The sequence below is a fragment of the Castanea sativa genome, chromosome 6 (assembly GCF_040712315.1).
Source record: "Castanea sativa cultivar Marrone di Chiusa Pesio chromosome 6, ASM4071231v1".
NCBI lineage: Eukaryota > Viridiplantae > Streptophyta > Magnoliopsida > Fagales > Fagaceae > Castanea > Castanea sativa.
Window position 1 is genome coordinate 24,144,445 of NC_134018.1, and position 14,329 is coordinate 24,158,773.

A 14,329-nucleotide genomic window follows, 5' to 3' on the forward strand; every position below is an offset into this window, starting at 1 on the left:
CTTTGGTTAATAGATGTTGTTTGTGTTGCAAGGATAGGGAGTCGGTTAACCACCTTCTCCTGCATTGTCCTGTTACACACGCCCTATGGTCTTGTATGCTTCAGGCCTTTGGGATTCCTTGGGTTATGCCAGGATCGGTGGCGGATTTGATCTGTTGTTGGTATCAGTGGCATGGAAAGGATAAGTCGGACATATGGAACTTGGTTCCAGGGTGCTTAATGTGGATTGTGTGGTTGGAGCGGAATCGCCGTTCCTTTGAGGACAAAGAGAAGACCTTGATTGAGCTAAATCTTTTATGCCAGCGTAGTCTCTTAGAGTGGTCTCGTTGTTGGGGGTTTACTAATTGTTCTTCTCTCTCTGTGTTTATGTCCTCTCTTAGCTTATCTCTCTAGTAGCTTTTCTCTTGTTGTTCATCATCATGAACTTCTTGTATGACTTACTTTCTTTCATTTATAAAAGCTTTCTGATTACTTACCAAAAAAAAAAAAATGTTGTTTTGAATTTGGGTTGAAGTGTATGCACTTCTTTAAGAGTGTAAAGAACTTATTTCGAGATGAATATTATATTTTTGTTGAACTATATTATTTTGAATGTGGGTTGAAGACTTGAAGTGTATGCACTGCTTTTGGGATGTAAAAAAAATTATTTCTAGATGGATGTTATATTAAATATTATGTAAGTTGACAAAAAATATTAGAAGAGGGTGGCACTCTTTATCTCGATTTATTATGTATGAAATTGGGGATGGTTCAAAAGTGCAGTTTTGGCTAGATCGTTGGTGTGGAACTTCTTCTCTCGCTGATCGCTACCCGGAATTATATAGGATTTGCTGTAGAAAAGCGGTAAGTGTGGCGGATCTAATGAGGTACACCAATGGAGTCCTTCATTGGGAGATTCAGTTTTGTAGGGATGTGCATAATCGAGAATTGGAAGCTTTCAGGAGCTTCATCAATACCATATATAGCACTCCTGTGAGGGGGAGCGGGGAGGATAAGAGATGTTGGCTGCCTTGTAATAGTAAGGTGTTCACAGTTAGCGCATACTACCATCTCTTAGTTGGCCATAGTGATCAGTTTTTCTCTTAGAAAAGCATTTGGAAGCAGAAGATCTCCTCCAGAGTGGCTTTTTTTTTGTTTGGACTGCAGCCTTGGGGAAATGTTTGACAATTGACAATTTAAGGAAAAGAAAGGTTTGCATTTTGGATTGGTGTTATATGTGCAAATGTAATAGTGAAAGTGTTGATCTATGAAGCACGGGTGCGGGTGCGGGTACGGGTACGGGTGCGGGTACGGGTGCGGGACTCGGCAATTTTTGAAAAAAGTGGGTGCGGGTGCGGCGGGACTCGGCAATTAAAAAATTATTAAAAATATTTTTATTTATATTTTCTATATATTTTTACTATTAAAATATTCTTAAAAAACATATTACTAATTTACTATGCCTTGATTCACAAAACAAAGAAAGAAAAAAGCAAGAAACACAAAACACAACACAAAACCAAAAAGAAAACACAAAAGAAGCAACAAATATTCAAAATAAAATTAAGGAATGATAGATTTAGGGTTTTTGGGTCTCATTTAGAGCTGATTTCGGAGGTTGCAGCATGATTAGAGGCCTGTTTCGGCCTGTTTCGGCCGTTTCGGGTCTGTTTCGGCCGTTTCGGCCGTTTCGGTCACCGGCCGATACGGACCGATACGGCCGAAACAGCCCGATTCTGGCCGAATCGGCCCGAATCTGCTTGAATCGGCGCCGCGTCGGCGCGATTCAAGCCGCGTCGGCGCGAGTCGGCGGGGAAAAAAAGATGCCACGTGGCCGACTCGGCCGGACGCCGCACCGACGCGCGAGCAGCGGCGTCCCTCGCGCGTCGGCGAGTCCCGCCGCGTCGGACGCGGGTGCGGCACCTCCGGTGCCGCGTCCGTGCATCCCAGGTGTTGATCATCTTTTCCTTCATTGCCCGGTTGCTTTGGAGTAGTGGGATATGGTTTTTGGTTTATTTGAAGTTTGTTGGGTTATGCCAATGTCTTTTGTTGGGCTGCTTGCTTGCTTGCTGACAAGGTCATTTTGGTCACCACCGTAATGAAGATATATGGAAGGTCGTTCCTCTTTGTTTGATGTGGTGTATATAGAAGGTCGTTCCTCTTTGTTTGATTTTGGCTCTTGATAGAACTTCTCATAAAAATCCCCCACATGATTCGGAATATCAGACTCATCCTCATAAAGAATAGCCTTTACCTCCACACCCCTAATATGATTGGTTCTTCTATGAGAGTAAGCAAGTCTATGAAAAAATGAGTGTTATTATCCCCTTCTTTTATAAATAGAGCATTAGATTTCTACCTCCAAGAAATCTTTTCCAAAGAACCAAAAAATCAATATCAGCTTTAACTGCAACTCAATATCAATATCTGCATCCTTCTTTCGAATCAAGATCTAACAGCTCAGTTAGGACGCACTTTTTCCTATAAGACATCCCCAAAAACATGCTTGTTCCGTTGCTTCAAATCCCCTTTTTGTGCCTTCAACTTACAAGTTAAAACGTAACTAGGGGGGCCCATTAAGTGATATCCATTCCACTGTTGAGGAACCCTATCCACAAAACCCTCCACTTTAAGCCACATATTTTCAAATTTAAAAGCACTCTTCAGTCTTCCCCCTCAGCATGCTTCCTACCTCCACAAGAAGAGGACAATGATTTGACATCACCCGAGGAAAAAGCCTTTGGGTCACATTTAAGAAATGTACCTTCCAATCTACTAACACCAAAAGTCTATCAATTCTGGACATGGAAGGGTTAACAGTGACGAAACCATGTATATTCACCCCCCACCAAAGGCAAATTGATCAAAAGCCGTTTCTCAATAAAATCTGAGAATTTAAACATGGCTGGATTGAACTAAGAACACCCAATTTGCTCTGCCCTAATAATGTTGAAATCACCAAACAAGCACCAATCCAAATCCCACTGTGATCTCACACTATCAAGTTCTAACCACAACGCATGCCTAAGCTATTCATCATTCAGTCCATACGCCCTTGAACAGTACACCCCAACTGTGTGAATAGCATCCAAAGCTAGTCTACAAATGGCCTGCCCCATAGACTTTTTACAATGGTAGAGATGGTACTATCTAGTTTAGTTTCTTGAAGACAAACAACATCACTCTTCCACTCCTCAAGTAAATCCTTCACAATATCCCTCTTATGAGGATTGTTTAAACCCCCCACATTCCATGATAGGAGTTTCAAAGTCATGAACAATGACCAAAGCCCATCCCAATGGATTTCAAATTGCCTCTAATATTTCTACTAGGCTGCCCATCAAAACTAATAGTGGAAATTAAATTACGTAATTCCCTCATACCCTTTTGATTTGAATTTCTCACCCGACGTGGGCTTGCAACAACAGCTTGTTCCTCCCAGGCTCTCTCAATTTGTTGAAAGAAAGTAGTATATTGACTCACACAGGAGGAAATAGAAAAACCCACATACTTACCAAAACCCTTGACCATCTTTCTCACCCAATCCGATGGCTCCATTTCATCCTCTACAAAACCCCCATTAAAATCACCCTTCTCAGGGTGGGAACACTGATTTTCCTTTTTGTCTTAATTTTCTTATTTGAGAAAATTTATGATTCTACTACAGATTGATTGCTTCTTTATCTTATACACTCCAAAAAGAGTCTGGTTGTGATTTCTTTTTTCCTTTTTTTATTATTTATTTATTAATTTTTGGTATAAGTCAATTGTATTAATGAAGAATAATACACAATTTTATTATTTATTTGTTAATTAATTTTTGGTATAAGTCAATTGTATTAATGAAGAATAATACACAAGTATGTTAAGAGAAAGAATGGGTATATTGTTTTAATCAAGCATTATTAGGTAAATGGGAAATGGTTATGGAGGTTTGGCAATGAAGTTACTCATCTATGGTTGAGAGTTATTGTTACTAAATATGGACAGGGCAAAGGAGGGTGGAGTACTAAAGTATGCAGGAGGGCACATGGTTGTGGTCTATGGTGAAGTATTGGTGAAGGTGGGAGAGTTTTTCTAAGCATTTGGCTTTCATGGTAGGTCATGGTACTTGTATCCAATTTTGGCATGATAGGTGTGTTGGTGAGAATCCACTAATAATCTTCTATTTTTTAGTTATATGCATGTTCGGATAATAAGGAAACTTGTATTTTTTGAGGTTTTGGTTCAGACAAATGGGACTGATAGAGTTTGGAACTTGAGATTTGATACGGATTTTCATGACTGGGAATTAGGGGATCCTTTCTCTTTTCTTGCTTTTATACAATCTTGAACTCCTAGGGTTGATGGGAGTGATAGTCTACGTTGGTGCCTTAATGGAAGCGGGAAGTTTGATACTTGATCTTTTTATCAAGAGATTCAGGATGCTCCTACATCTTTATTTCCTTTGAAAGGCATTTGGAAAGTAAAGGTTCTTAAAAGGGTGGCTTTCTCTATGTAGACAGCAACTCGTTCTTGGATTCTTGCATTGGGTAATCTTATGCTTTAGGGCCTCTCTCTAGTGAATCAGTGTTGTATGTGTGGTTGCAATGAGGAAAATTTGGTCCATCTCCTTTTTTGTCCTACCGTTCATACTTTGTGGGTGCATATGCTTCATATCTTTGGGATTCATTGGGTCATGCTAGCAAGTTCTATAGCTAGCTTATTATTTTGTTGGTGGCAATGGGTTGGGAAACATAATTCTGATATCTGGAATTTGGTCCCAGGATGTTTGATGTGGATCATTTGGATGGAACAGAATTGTCGCCCTTTCGAGAATACTGAGAATTTGGTGGTTCAGTTTCAAGACTTGTGCCAACAGACTCTCTTTGATTGGTCTAGGTGTTGGGGTCTCTCGAATTGTTCTTCTATCATGGAGTTTATTTCTTCCCTTAGAATAGATTCTTGATTTCTATGCTTTCTATGTTTTCTATTGTCTTTTGTTGTTCATTGTCATGAACACCCTATGTTTTTCTTCCTTTTTATTTTTAATAATATTACTCTTATTACATATCAAAAAAAAAAAGAATGGGTATATTGGTAATATACTTAACAATTCCCTTAACAATCAGTAGTGAACCTATGAAATCATACGGCGTTGTGCTCAAATTTATTATTTTTTATTATTAATTTATTTTTTTGGAGAGGCTGATTTCTGAACTTAAACCCAAGACTTGTTGTTTTTGGTGCAAGACACTTGCTCCAAGGAGACCTGTTAATAGAGCCTTCTAGTAGATTGAAAAATTCAAAGCGTGCTTAATAAGTATCAGATACATATGATTTGAGTTCATTATATGTATATTAACTATATTTAGAGTTTTGTGCCTTGCTTCACTCAAGCAAGCGTCTTTTTGGCGCCTCATACCTCAAGTGATACAAGGACTTTGGTGCCTTAGGGTCATCTTTCACCTTTGGCTAAATTTATTTTTTCTTGGGAAGGAGGGGTTCATATGGTTTGGATAGAAATCTTCTCCTCCAAATTGATTCAGGCATAGCCCATGCTTTATTTATTTTTCTGAATATTGATTTAAACAAGACTGAATGGTAACGCTGAGTTGAGTGAATGATTATGTTGCTTGTATTTCAATTATAAATACATTAAGAAGTGTTGTGTACGTTGTGCCTCAAATTCACTTTAATGTAACCAAAAAAAAAAAAAAAAAAAAATCCTGTCCAAGTGTGGGAAGCAGTCTAAACTTTGGAAAGTAAACCACAGTTTTTCAAACCTGAAACTGTTAAGTTATGGAGGAACTTTACAACCAATCAACAATAATGATTTCTCATAGACACAACTTTCTTTCTCAACATATTGTTCACTGTTGCAGCTTTTTGAAGTATATGTGATTATTTCAAAGAAAATAATGAAATGTTGTATTGGTTCTTCCATGCAGTCAATAGGAAAACACCATAAAGCACCTTCGCACCTTTTTATTTTAATTCCCCCCCCCCTCCCCCCCAACCCCCTGCAAGACCCGATTTCCCGTTGCTGCCTAAGTAGTAGTAGCTCTTCTATAAAAACCTCTTCCCTTGCTGCAAGCAGGATTTGGTTTGGACAATAAGTAGAGACTTTACTAGCTAAGCTAACACACATTCTCAATTTCATCTCATGTCTTCTTCTTTTTCCAAACATAGCAAATGGAAAAGATCAAGTTTGGATCAAAAACTGTTTGTCCTATTGGGTTGCATAACAGTTGGGTCATTCGGGTTTGGGTAGGCCTGTATTTTTTACATGCAAAATATAGTAATAATAAAATATGATCATATTGTTTTTATAATCCTTTCAATACAAATAAGAGAACAAATAGAAAAATACTAATAAATAAAATTTAAATAATACATAAATTCTTTTGTGTAATCTTAGATTGTGTAAACTTAAGATTTTATGTATTATTATTATTTTGATAAGTACAATTTTGTTATTTATCAAAAAAAAAAAAAAAAAACATAAATTCTTAAGTTTACACAATCTAATGTTCACAAAATTTTCCTTCACCACATAGGAATGGAAAAAAAAAAAATGTAAATGTTGTGGACCATATGGAGTTATCAACCTCCTCAGGTGCACTTGTTGCATGTAAAAAATTATAAAGTTAAATTACCTAGAAAGAGAAGTAAAAGATAACTCTTTAAGAATAAAACATAGCAAATTAGGCAAAGAAAAATAAGTAAATATTTAATATGAATTGCACCTTAATCTACTCAATGTTAGTAGTAGATCTAGCAGTGAAATACTTATACTTGAGAATTGCATCTTAAGTTGGTGACTAATTTCGCTAGCATTTTCATTTACAATACAAAATTTTGATCATTTTCATTCATTCAAAAAAAGAAAAAAAAAAAGAAAAAGAATTCGGATTTACATACATATAATATAAAGAGTCAATAAAGAACTAAAATTTTAGAACTGTGACTATTCTATAAATGTATTAAATGTTACCTTTAAATCCATATAACCAAGTTTGAGTGCAAATTAAAGCTTCCACGTTTTGGAGCAAAAGACAAGAATGATTCCGAGTAAAAATTTTACCTCCAGTGCTAAAGGTTGATTCAAAAGCAACTACACTTATAGGAATGCTTAAGAGATCACTTGCCATCAACAAGAGCTCATAAAATTGATTTTTCATATAATCTTTAGGGTCAATTTGGGTTGCAGGTTGACCCGAACCATCCGTTTTCCCTAATGGTTCAAAATCTTGGGTTCGGGTCCAATTTTGTCCTCAGGTTAGGGTTCAATTTTGCTAATTCTTCCTTTTTCCGTTTCTGAAATGGTAATTATGGTTGGTTCATTAATTCTTAATTTGCAAATACAAAATATACATCTGATTTCCTTGAAGACTAATTCATCAAATACCAATGAAAAAAAGTGCATGCTGAGATTCTCCTTTTACCTATGAACTTTTTACATTTCAAAGTTATTAAGAAAATAAAAGGATGTGTTATTTCTAAGTGTTATTTATGGATCTCTTTCAATGAGTCAATGACCTATCTTTTATCTGCTTATGCAGAAAGTGTTAGAGAGGAATGATGCCGGTGACCATTTCCCATTATATGCCATATGCCTAGGTTTTGAGATATTAACAATGATCATCAGCAAGGTAGTCTATCCTTTCTCATGATTTGGATAAATTTTGCAAATTATTTTTTGTCTATATTCGTTAAAGTAGCATATCCTTTTTATTTTTTCTTTTTTACCCTTAGTGATGTGCAGTGTCAGAATAGTCAATTTAGTCAATTTCGTTTATCATTGTTGGTGATTCAAGTTATTAAATTTTTGACAAGAGCAGAATTATGTGATGTGTTGTTCTTAAGGGATACCTATATGCGTTATCAAGTGGTTAACCTCACATGGGTAGACTGTTTACTAGTAATTTTTTTTGAGTTCCTTGGGTCTGGTACATTAAGTTCTCCAATTAAATTCAAATACATGATTGCATTGACCAATAAAACGTGAGCAATGTTATCTATTCTAAGGACAATTAGATAATTTAATTGGCAAACCTAATGTACTGCACCTTAGGGAATCGTACGGTTTTACCCATTTGTTATTTAGGCTTATGTTGGTTTACAAAATCGGTGGCTGTGGTCCTTTTGGCATTGGAATCAAGACTACTTGTTATCATCCTTGGATGGGTGGGTAGACTTTGATTTGCATTCATGATGAAAAATGGAATAATTTTTGTTCCATATTTTGTTGATTTGATTTGTAAATTTTTGAAGTTTCAACAATTCTTTTCAAAGGATATGTTTTTATTTTATGATTTTTCTTTTCTTGATAATAGGACCATAATATTCTTGAAGCATTTAATGCAACAGATCAGGCATCTACTCTTCAATTTATGGAAAACACACATATTGAAGGAACTGTGTTTCAAAGGTATATAATTTTATATTATATCTGCCAACTGATATAGATATGTTAAAACTCATTAAGGGTTATGGCATTTTCCATATGTATTATGACTATAAGCATATTAATGTTAGCATTTTCTTAAAACTGTTAGAAGAAAAAGGGGTAATATAAAGAATTGAGAAGTAAAATATTTGCAAAGAATTGACAAAAAATTAAGAAATTTCACAAAGAAGTCGTTAACCTGACTATCAAATCAATTATATACATTCGAAGTTGTTGATAGAAGCAGGAGATGCTGAAAAAAAATGCTGTAAGTAGTAGAAGAATAAAATTAAAAACTACTCAGGCCAAAAGCTAGACCAAATCTTACATAGGCCTTTCTCATCTGTGACTCATTTAAGGGAAAGTGAGCTATGTGTTTGAACTGTATCTGATTCGACACAAAGACATCTACATATTTGCTGCCAGCAAAGCTTTAAACGAACCCAAACTATTGATTTTTTTTTTTTCTTTCAAATTGTTCCTATGCATGGTAAACGTAGGTTAAACTCTCTATAGAAACATTGGGCCTCTTGCCTTAAATGATGAATCCAATTGCATACTGAGATAATTCATAGGCAAACAGCGCTCTTTACAGCACACATTTGCCAAGCTGTTGATATCATTGACTTCTGCAATGGGAGCAGCCTCACTCTCTCCCAAGTTTATTTTCAAGCTTAACACTGCTTCCAAGCAAAGCATAAATAAGAGATGTTCAACATTTTTATCTAAAAAAAAATGTACATAATATATAAGTTCCTAGGTAATTGAACTATGATGACATCATCAAGGGAATATATAATAAATTAGCTTGAAGCCTTAATGAGATATTACCCTAAAGTTTTTCCATCTGCACAAATACCTTTTGAAGGAGATAAGCTAGGACTTGATTCTGTGACTCTCCTTTCTTTTCGTGACTTGAAGTCCACTTCTTTTGCAGTGAATAAAACAGATCAGTGATTTGGTATGTGCTGCATCACATCATCATTATTAAGAGTTGGGTTCTTAGGCATAATTTATGAAGGGACAGGTTGGTCACAGAAATGGTTTGTCACTTGACTCCCCCTAAGAAGACATTGCATGTCTTTCAGTAAAAGTGGAGTCTTGGTTGGATAGGGCCTTGATGCATTCTCTTGCATTGTTTTTACTTTTCACCTTGCATACCTAGCTTAGATTTGGCTTCACTAGTTTCTTGTTTAAAACAAGTGGGAGAGGAGGCATTTGAACCTTGGTTATCTCCATGTGAAGAACCAGGCAGTGCCACTTCTGCAAGACTCTTGGCATGGCTTCACCAGTTTATAATAATGTTTAGTTACAAAAAAGAAAAAAGTATAAAACTTCTGAATTCTGAACGTGCTTTATCCGTTAAGTATGGTAAGCTTTAATGTCTCATGTATGGTTTAGCTTGTATGTGTTCCAATTACACAATGCAATATCTCTTCAATTTAAGTGGATCCTCAAAGTGTATGGTTTGCATGGCGGACTGAAAGGTATAGGTGAAAGAGTTCAACTTCTAAATGTGGAGTTATGGTTGGTTTTTAGAAGCTGGCCTTGGGAAAAATAGGTGCTGAACTTTATTCTTTTTGGGATTTTCTGACTTGTCTGAGCTTTATATTGTAATGTTAGGAGGTGAATTACTATACTTATTTTGTATGTGATTCTTTACACTAATTATTCCAACTTGATATCCATTTTCTTTTGCAGATTTCCTCCAACTTTGCTTAAAAAAATGAGTACAGATTGTCTTGTCATGCAAAACCATCGTGTAAGTTCCAGATCATTGATGGCTCATTTATAAAAATCATTAAAGAAGTTACTCCCTCCATTCCAAATTGTTGGTCCTGTTATAAAAGCCATCTTTGTAAGAGAACATCATTTATTGTTTTGTCTCCTTATTAAAAAGATAGAAGTTTCCAAAATTCGCCTTAAACAAAGTTCTCAAAAAAATTTTATTGTTTAAAGTGCTTGTGTTTGGAAAGGACATATTAGGAAACTCAATAAATTAATGATTTTTAATTTTATAAACAAAACAATTTTTTTTTTTGATAAGTCAAAATGATATACATACAAAAAGCTACTCTGTGCATGAAAGTCACAGAGCAAACCCAAAAATTACAAGAAGAAAAAAACAGAGAAAATACGTAAAAGAAAACCAAGCAACAGATTAATTACAAAAGAGAAAGAGAGTTAAGAAAAGAAAGGAGAGAATCACTAGTAGTGAGTCCCCAATCTTGAGACCAATCAAAAAGAGTTCCATTGAAAGAAGCAAGCATCTGATCACCGGAACTATCTAAATTCTCAAAATTCCGCCGATTTCGTTCCTTTCAAATACACCATAGTATGCACAACGAAACTAAATTCTAGATCTGAGACGAATGCTTTTTCAACCAATTTCACCAGCCAAAAAGCGAATTTGGAATTGATCTAGGTATGACCCACAGCAATCCAAAAGTTATAAAAACAAAGCTTCACAACCGATAAGTCATCTCACAATGAAGAAGTGGTCTATCGTCTCCCTACAGTATTGACACATAATGCACCAGTTCACAAAATCCGAGCCCCTCAATCTCAGGATATCACCCGTTAGGATTTTATTCCAAGCTACACACCAAACAAAGAAAGAAATATGCCTAGGGACCTTAACTCTCCATATATCTTTCCAAGGAAAGACAACTAAAGGAGAATCTCGCAACTTGTTATAATACGACCGGATGTCAAAATCCCTATTAGGCTTCAACTTCCATCTCATCCGGTCTCCAACATCTATTGAAGGAGTATTGGCTCTCAAGATACGAAGAAAATGCAACCCTTTATCCATCTCTCAATCATTAAATTCTCGAATAAAATGAACATCCCAAATTCTTCTATCCTCCTCTCCCTGCCTTGACAAAGAAGCTTCTACAGAGGCCTCCCTGTCAATAGCAATACCATATAGCCTTGGGAAAGCCAATTGGAAAGGTTGATCCCCATACCATCCATCCTGCCAAAATCTCACTCTATTTTCCAACCTAACAACAAACTGAGTATTTTTGCTAAAATCCTCCCAGCCCATACAAATACCTCTCCACAAACCACACCCATGAACTCCCCTACCTAGCTCCTAGCTTAGAAGTCCGTCGCCCCCCCCCCCCCCTCCACACACACACACACACACACACACACACTCTTCTCCAAACCTTGAAGCTACCACCCTCCTCCAGAACCGATTCTCTTCTTTCCCAAACCACCACAACCATTTTCCCAATAAGGCTTTATTGAAAGTAGTAAGTTTCCTTATACCCAAACCACCGTTGGCTATAGGCACACAAACTTTATTCCATCCCACTAGATGAGTCTTGCAATTACCCCATAGAAAATCCCTTTGCAACTTTTCAATTCTATTAGCCACATAAGTAGGAATGGTGAATAGCGATAGAAAATAGGTAGGAAGACTAGATTACATACTCTTGAGTAGCGTCAATCTACCATTTTTGCTCAATTTTTTCCAAGATAGGATTCCAAATTGGAGAGTTATGTGAAAGCCCCCAATCGCATGCCTTATAAGACATAGGCAAAGTTCCAACTCTACAGCCCAAAATTTCAGCGAAGGCATGCACATCATCTACCTCCCCTATTGGAACCATTTCAGTATTCTGCACATTGACCTTTAAACCTGTTACAGCCTAAAAACTAAGTAACAACAACCGAATATGAAGAATTTTCTCCACATCTGCAAACAATAGATGTGAAACACATTCCCTACCACCCCTCCTATCCTCAGCTTTGAAATCATGGATTAAACTGGCTCCCTCCACTCTTCACAATATCCTACTGAAAACCTCCATCATAATAAAAAACAACATAGTAGATAGCGGATCCCTTGTCTTAAACTCTTTGAGCTACCAAAAAAATCAACTAGAGACCTATCAATCAAAACAGAGAACCACAGACGCTTACACCACTTCACCCCAAAGCCCATTCTATTCAACAAATCCAGAAGAGCCTCCCAATTCACATGATCGTAGGCTTTCTCAATATCAAGTTTACATATGACCCAAGGAAACTTACTCTTCACTTGGCTATCAACACATTCATTCGCAATAAGAACCGAATCAATGATTTGTCTCCCACCCACAAAGCTATTCTGAGTCTCAGAGATCAACTGATCTAAAACCATTCTCAAACGATTTTCCAAAACCTTAGCCAAGATTTTATACTCCCCACCAAGCTAATAGGCCGGAAATCTCTAATATTAGAGGCATCATTCTTTTTTGGAATTAAAGCAATGAAAGTGGCATTAAGAGATTTTTCAAACTTACAATGTTGAAAAAACTCTTCAAAGTTCGTTAAGACGTCTTTCTCCACTACTCTCCAACAATGATGATAAAAAGCCATCGTAAACCCATTTGGACTTGGACCTTTGTCCCCTTCCAAGTCTCTTACAACTTGAAAAATATCCTCTCTCAAACTTCCTTTCAAGCCAAACCCTCTCCATATCCCCAATACAATCAAATTCCAAACCCTCCACAAAAGGCCTCCACCCCTCAGACTCCTTATACAAATTTCTATAAAACTATACTACCTAAGTAGTTACCTCGGATTCCTCCTTAAAAACCACCCCATCCACCTCCAAGATTCTCTAATGATTATACCTTCTATGGGATTTAGCCATCTTGTGCAAGAACTTGGTGTTATTATCCCCTTCCTTGATACGTAACATCCTAGATTTTTGTCTCTATAAAATTTCTTCCAAAAAAAGAAGATGCTCCACCTGGGATCTCAAATCTACCCTACAACATTTGTCCCCATTAGTAAGACCAAGATCCCCTTCCTTAGCATCTAATTTTTTCAACTCCTCCAGTAGTTGTTTCTTATGACGCTCTAAATTACCAAACTCTTGGCGATTCCACTGCACAATGTCCTCTTTTAGAGCCTTTAATTTTTTGGCAAGCACGAAACTAGGTGTACCTACAAAAGAATGCCGATTCCACTAGGATTGAACTCTATCCGCAAACCCCTCCGTCTTCAACCGCATATTTTCAAATTTGAACGGACTTTTCCCCCTTGCCATTCCCCCTGCCTCCAAGAGAATTGGATTGTGATCTGAAATAGGATGGGGTAAAATCCTTTGAATAACATTAGGGAAGTGTTCCTCCCAATCTAGAGTAACCAAAGCTCTATCAATGCTAGACATCGCTGGTTGATAAGTACAACTTGACCAAGTATAACTAACTCCTTCCAAAGGCAAGTCAATCAAATTAAGATCCTCAATAAGTTCAGAGAATGTTTCCATAGCTAGGGTCATACGTGTCTCACCCCTGCGCTCACTTGGAAAATGAACAATATTAAAATCCCCAAAGCAACACCACGGTACCCCCCAATACTGCTGAATACCAATCAAGTCATCCCACATGTGACCCCTCATTATTTTCATTTGGGCCATAAACCCTTGAGCTTGCCCATATAAATCTGTCCACCACCCCTTGCCACTTAACCGAAATTGAGAAAGTACCATCCATAGCCTCCATCTTTTCCAAAACCCTTTTATCCCACATAATCAAAGCTCCACTAGCACTTCGATCGGCCTCCAAAGCAACCTAATCCACATACAGACAACTCCACAAACTACACACTAGCTGTCTATTCATGCTAGCAATTTTCGTCTCCTGTAAACAAACTACATCACACTTCCACTACCGCAACAAATCCTTCATCACAAGTCATTTCTAAGGATCATTTAAACCTCTAACATTCCATGAAATCGTTTTTATCTTCATAAAAAAAAAAATTATTCCCATCTACTGACACTAGCACAAAACCAACACTCTATCTCCCATCATAATTCACCAAAGAGATCAAGTTCCGCAGCTCTCTACGTCCCTTGTTTTTGGATTTAGCCACTTTTTGACTACCCCTAGCTTTCCTGTGTAACACATTGGCTGCC

The 14,329-nt window shown here is 36.9% G+C and overlaps 1 protein-coding gene across 2 annotated transcripts in view; it reads left to right on the top strand.

Moving 5' to 3' along the window:
- LOC142640461 (gamma-glutamyl hydrolase 2-like) overlaps positions 1 to 14,329 on the top strand; it is a 66,435-nt gene that overhangs the window by 40,600 nt on the left and 11,506 nt on the right. The window contains exons 3-5 of one of the 2 annotated variants that reach the window (XM_075814572.1): positions 7,523 to 7,612; positions 8,297 to 8,391; positions 10,111 to 10,171. In XM_075814572.1, the coding sequence (XP_075670687.1) occupies positions 7,523 to 7,612; positions 8,297 to 8,391; positions 10,111 to 10,171 (246 nt within the window). The remainder of the gene's footprint in view (positions 1 to 7,522; positions 7,613 to 8,296; positions 8,392 to 10,110; positions 10,172 to 14,329) is intronic. The other variant, XM_075814573.1, reaches the window with a different exon arrangement.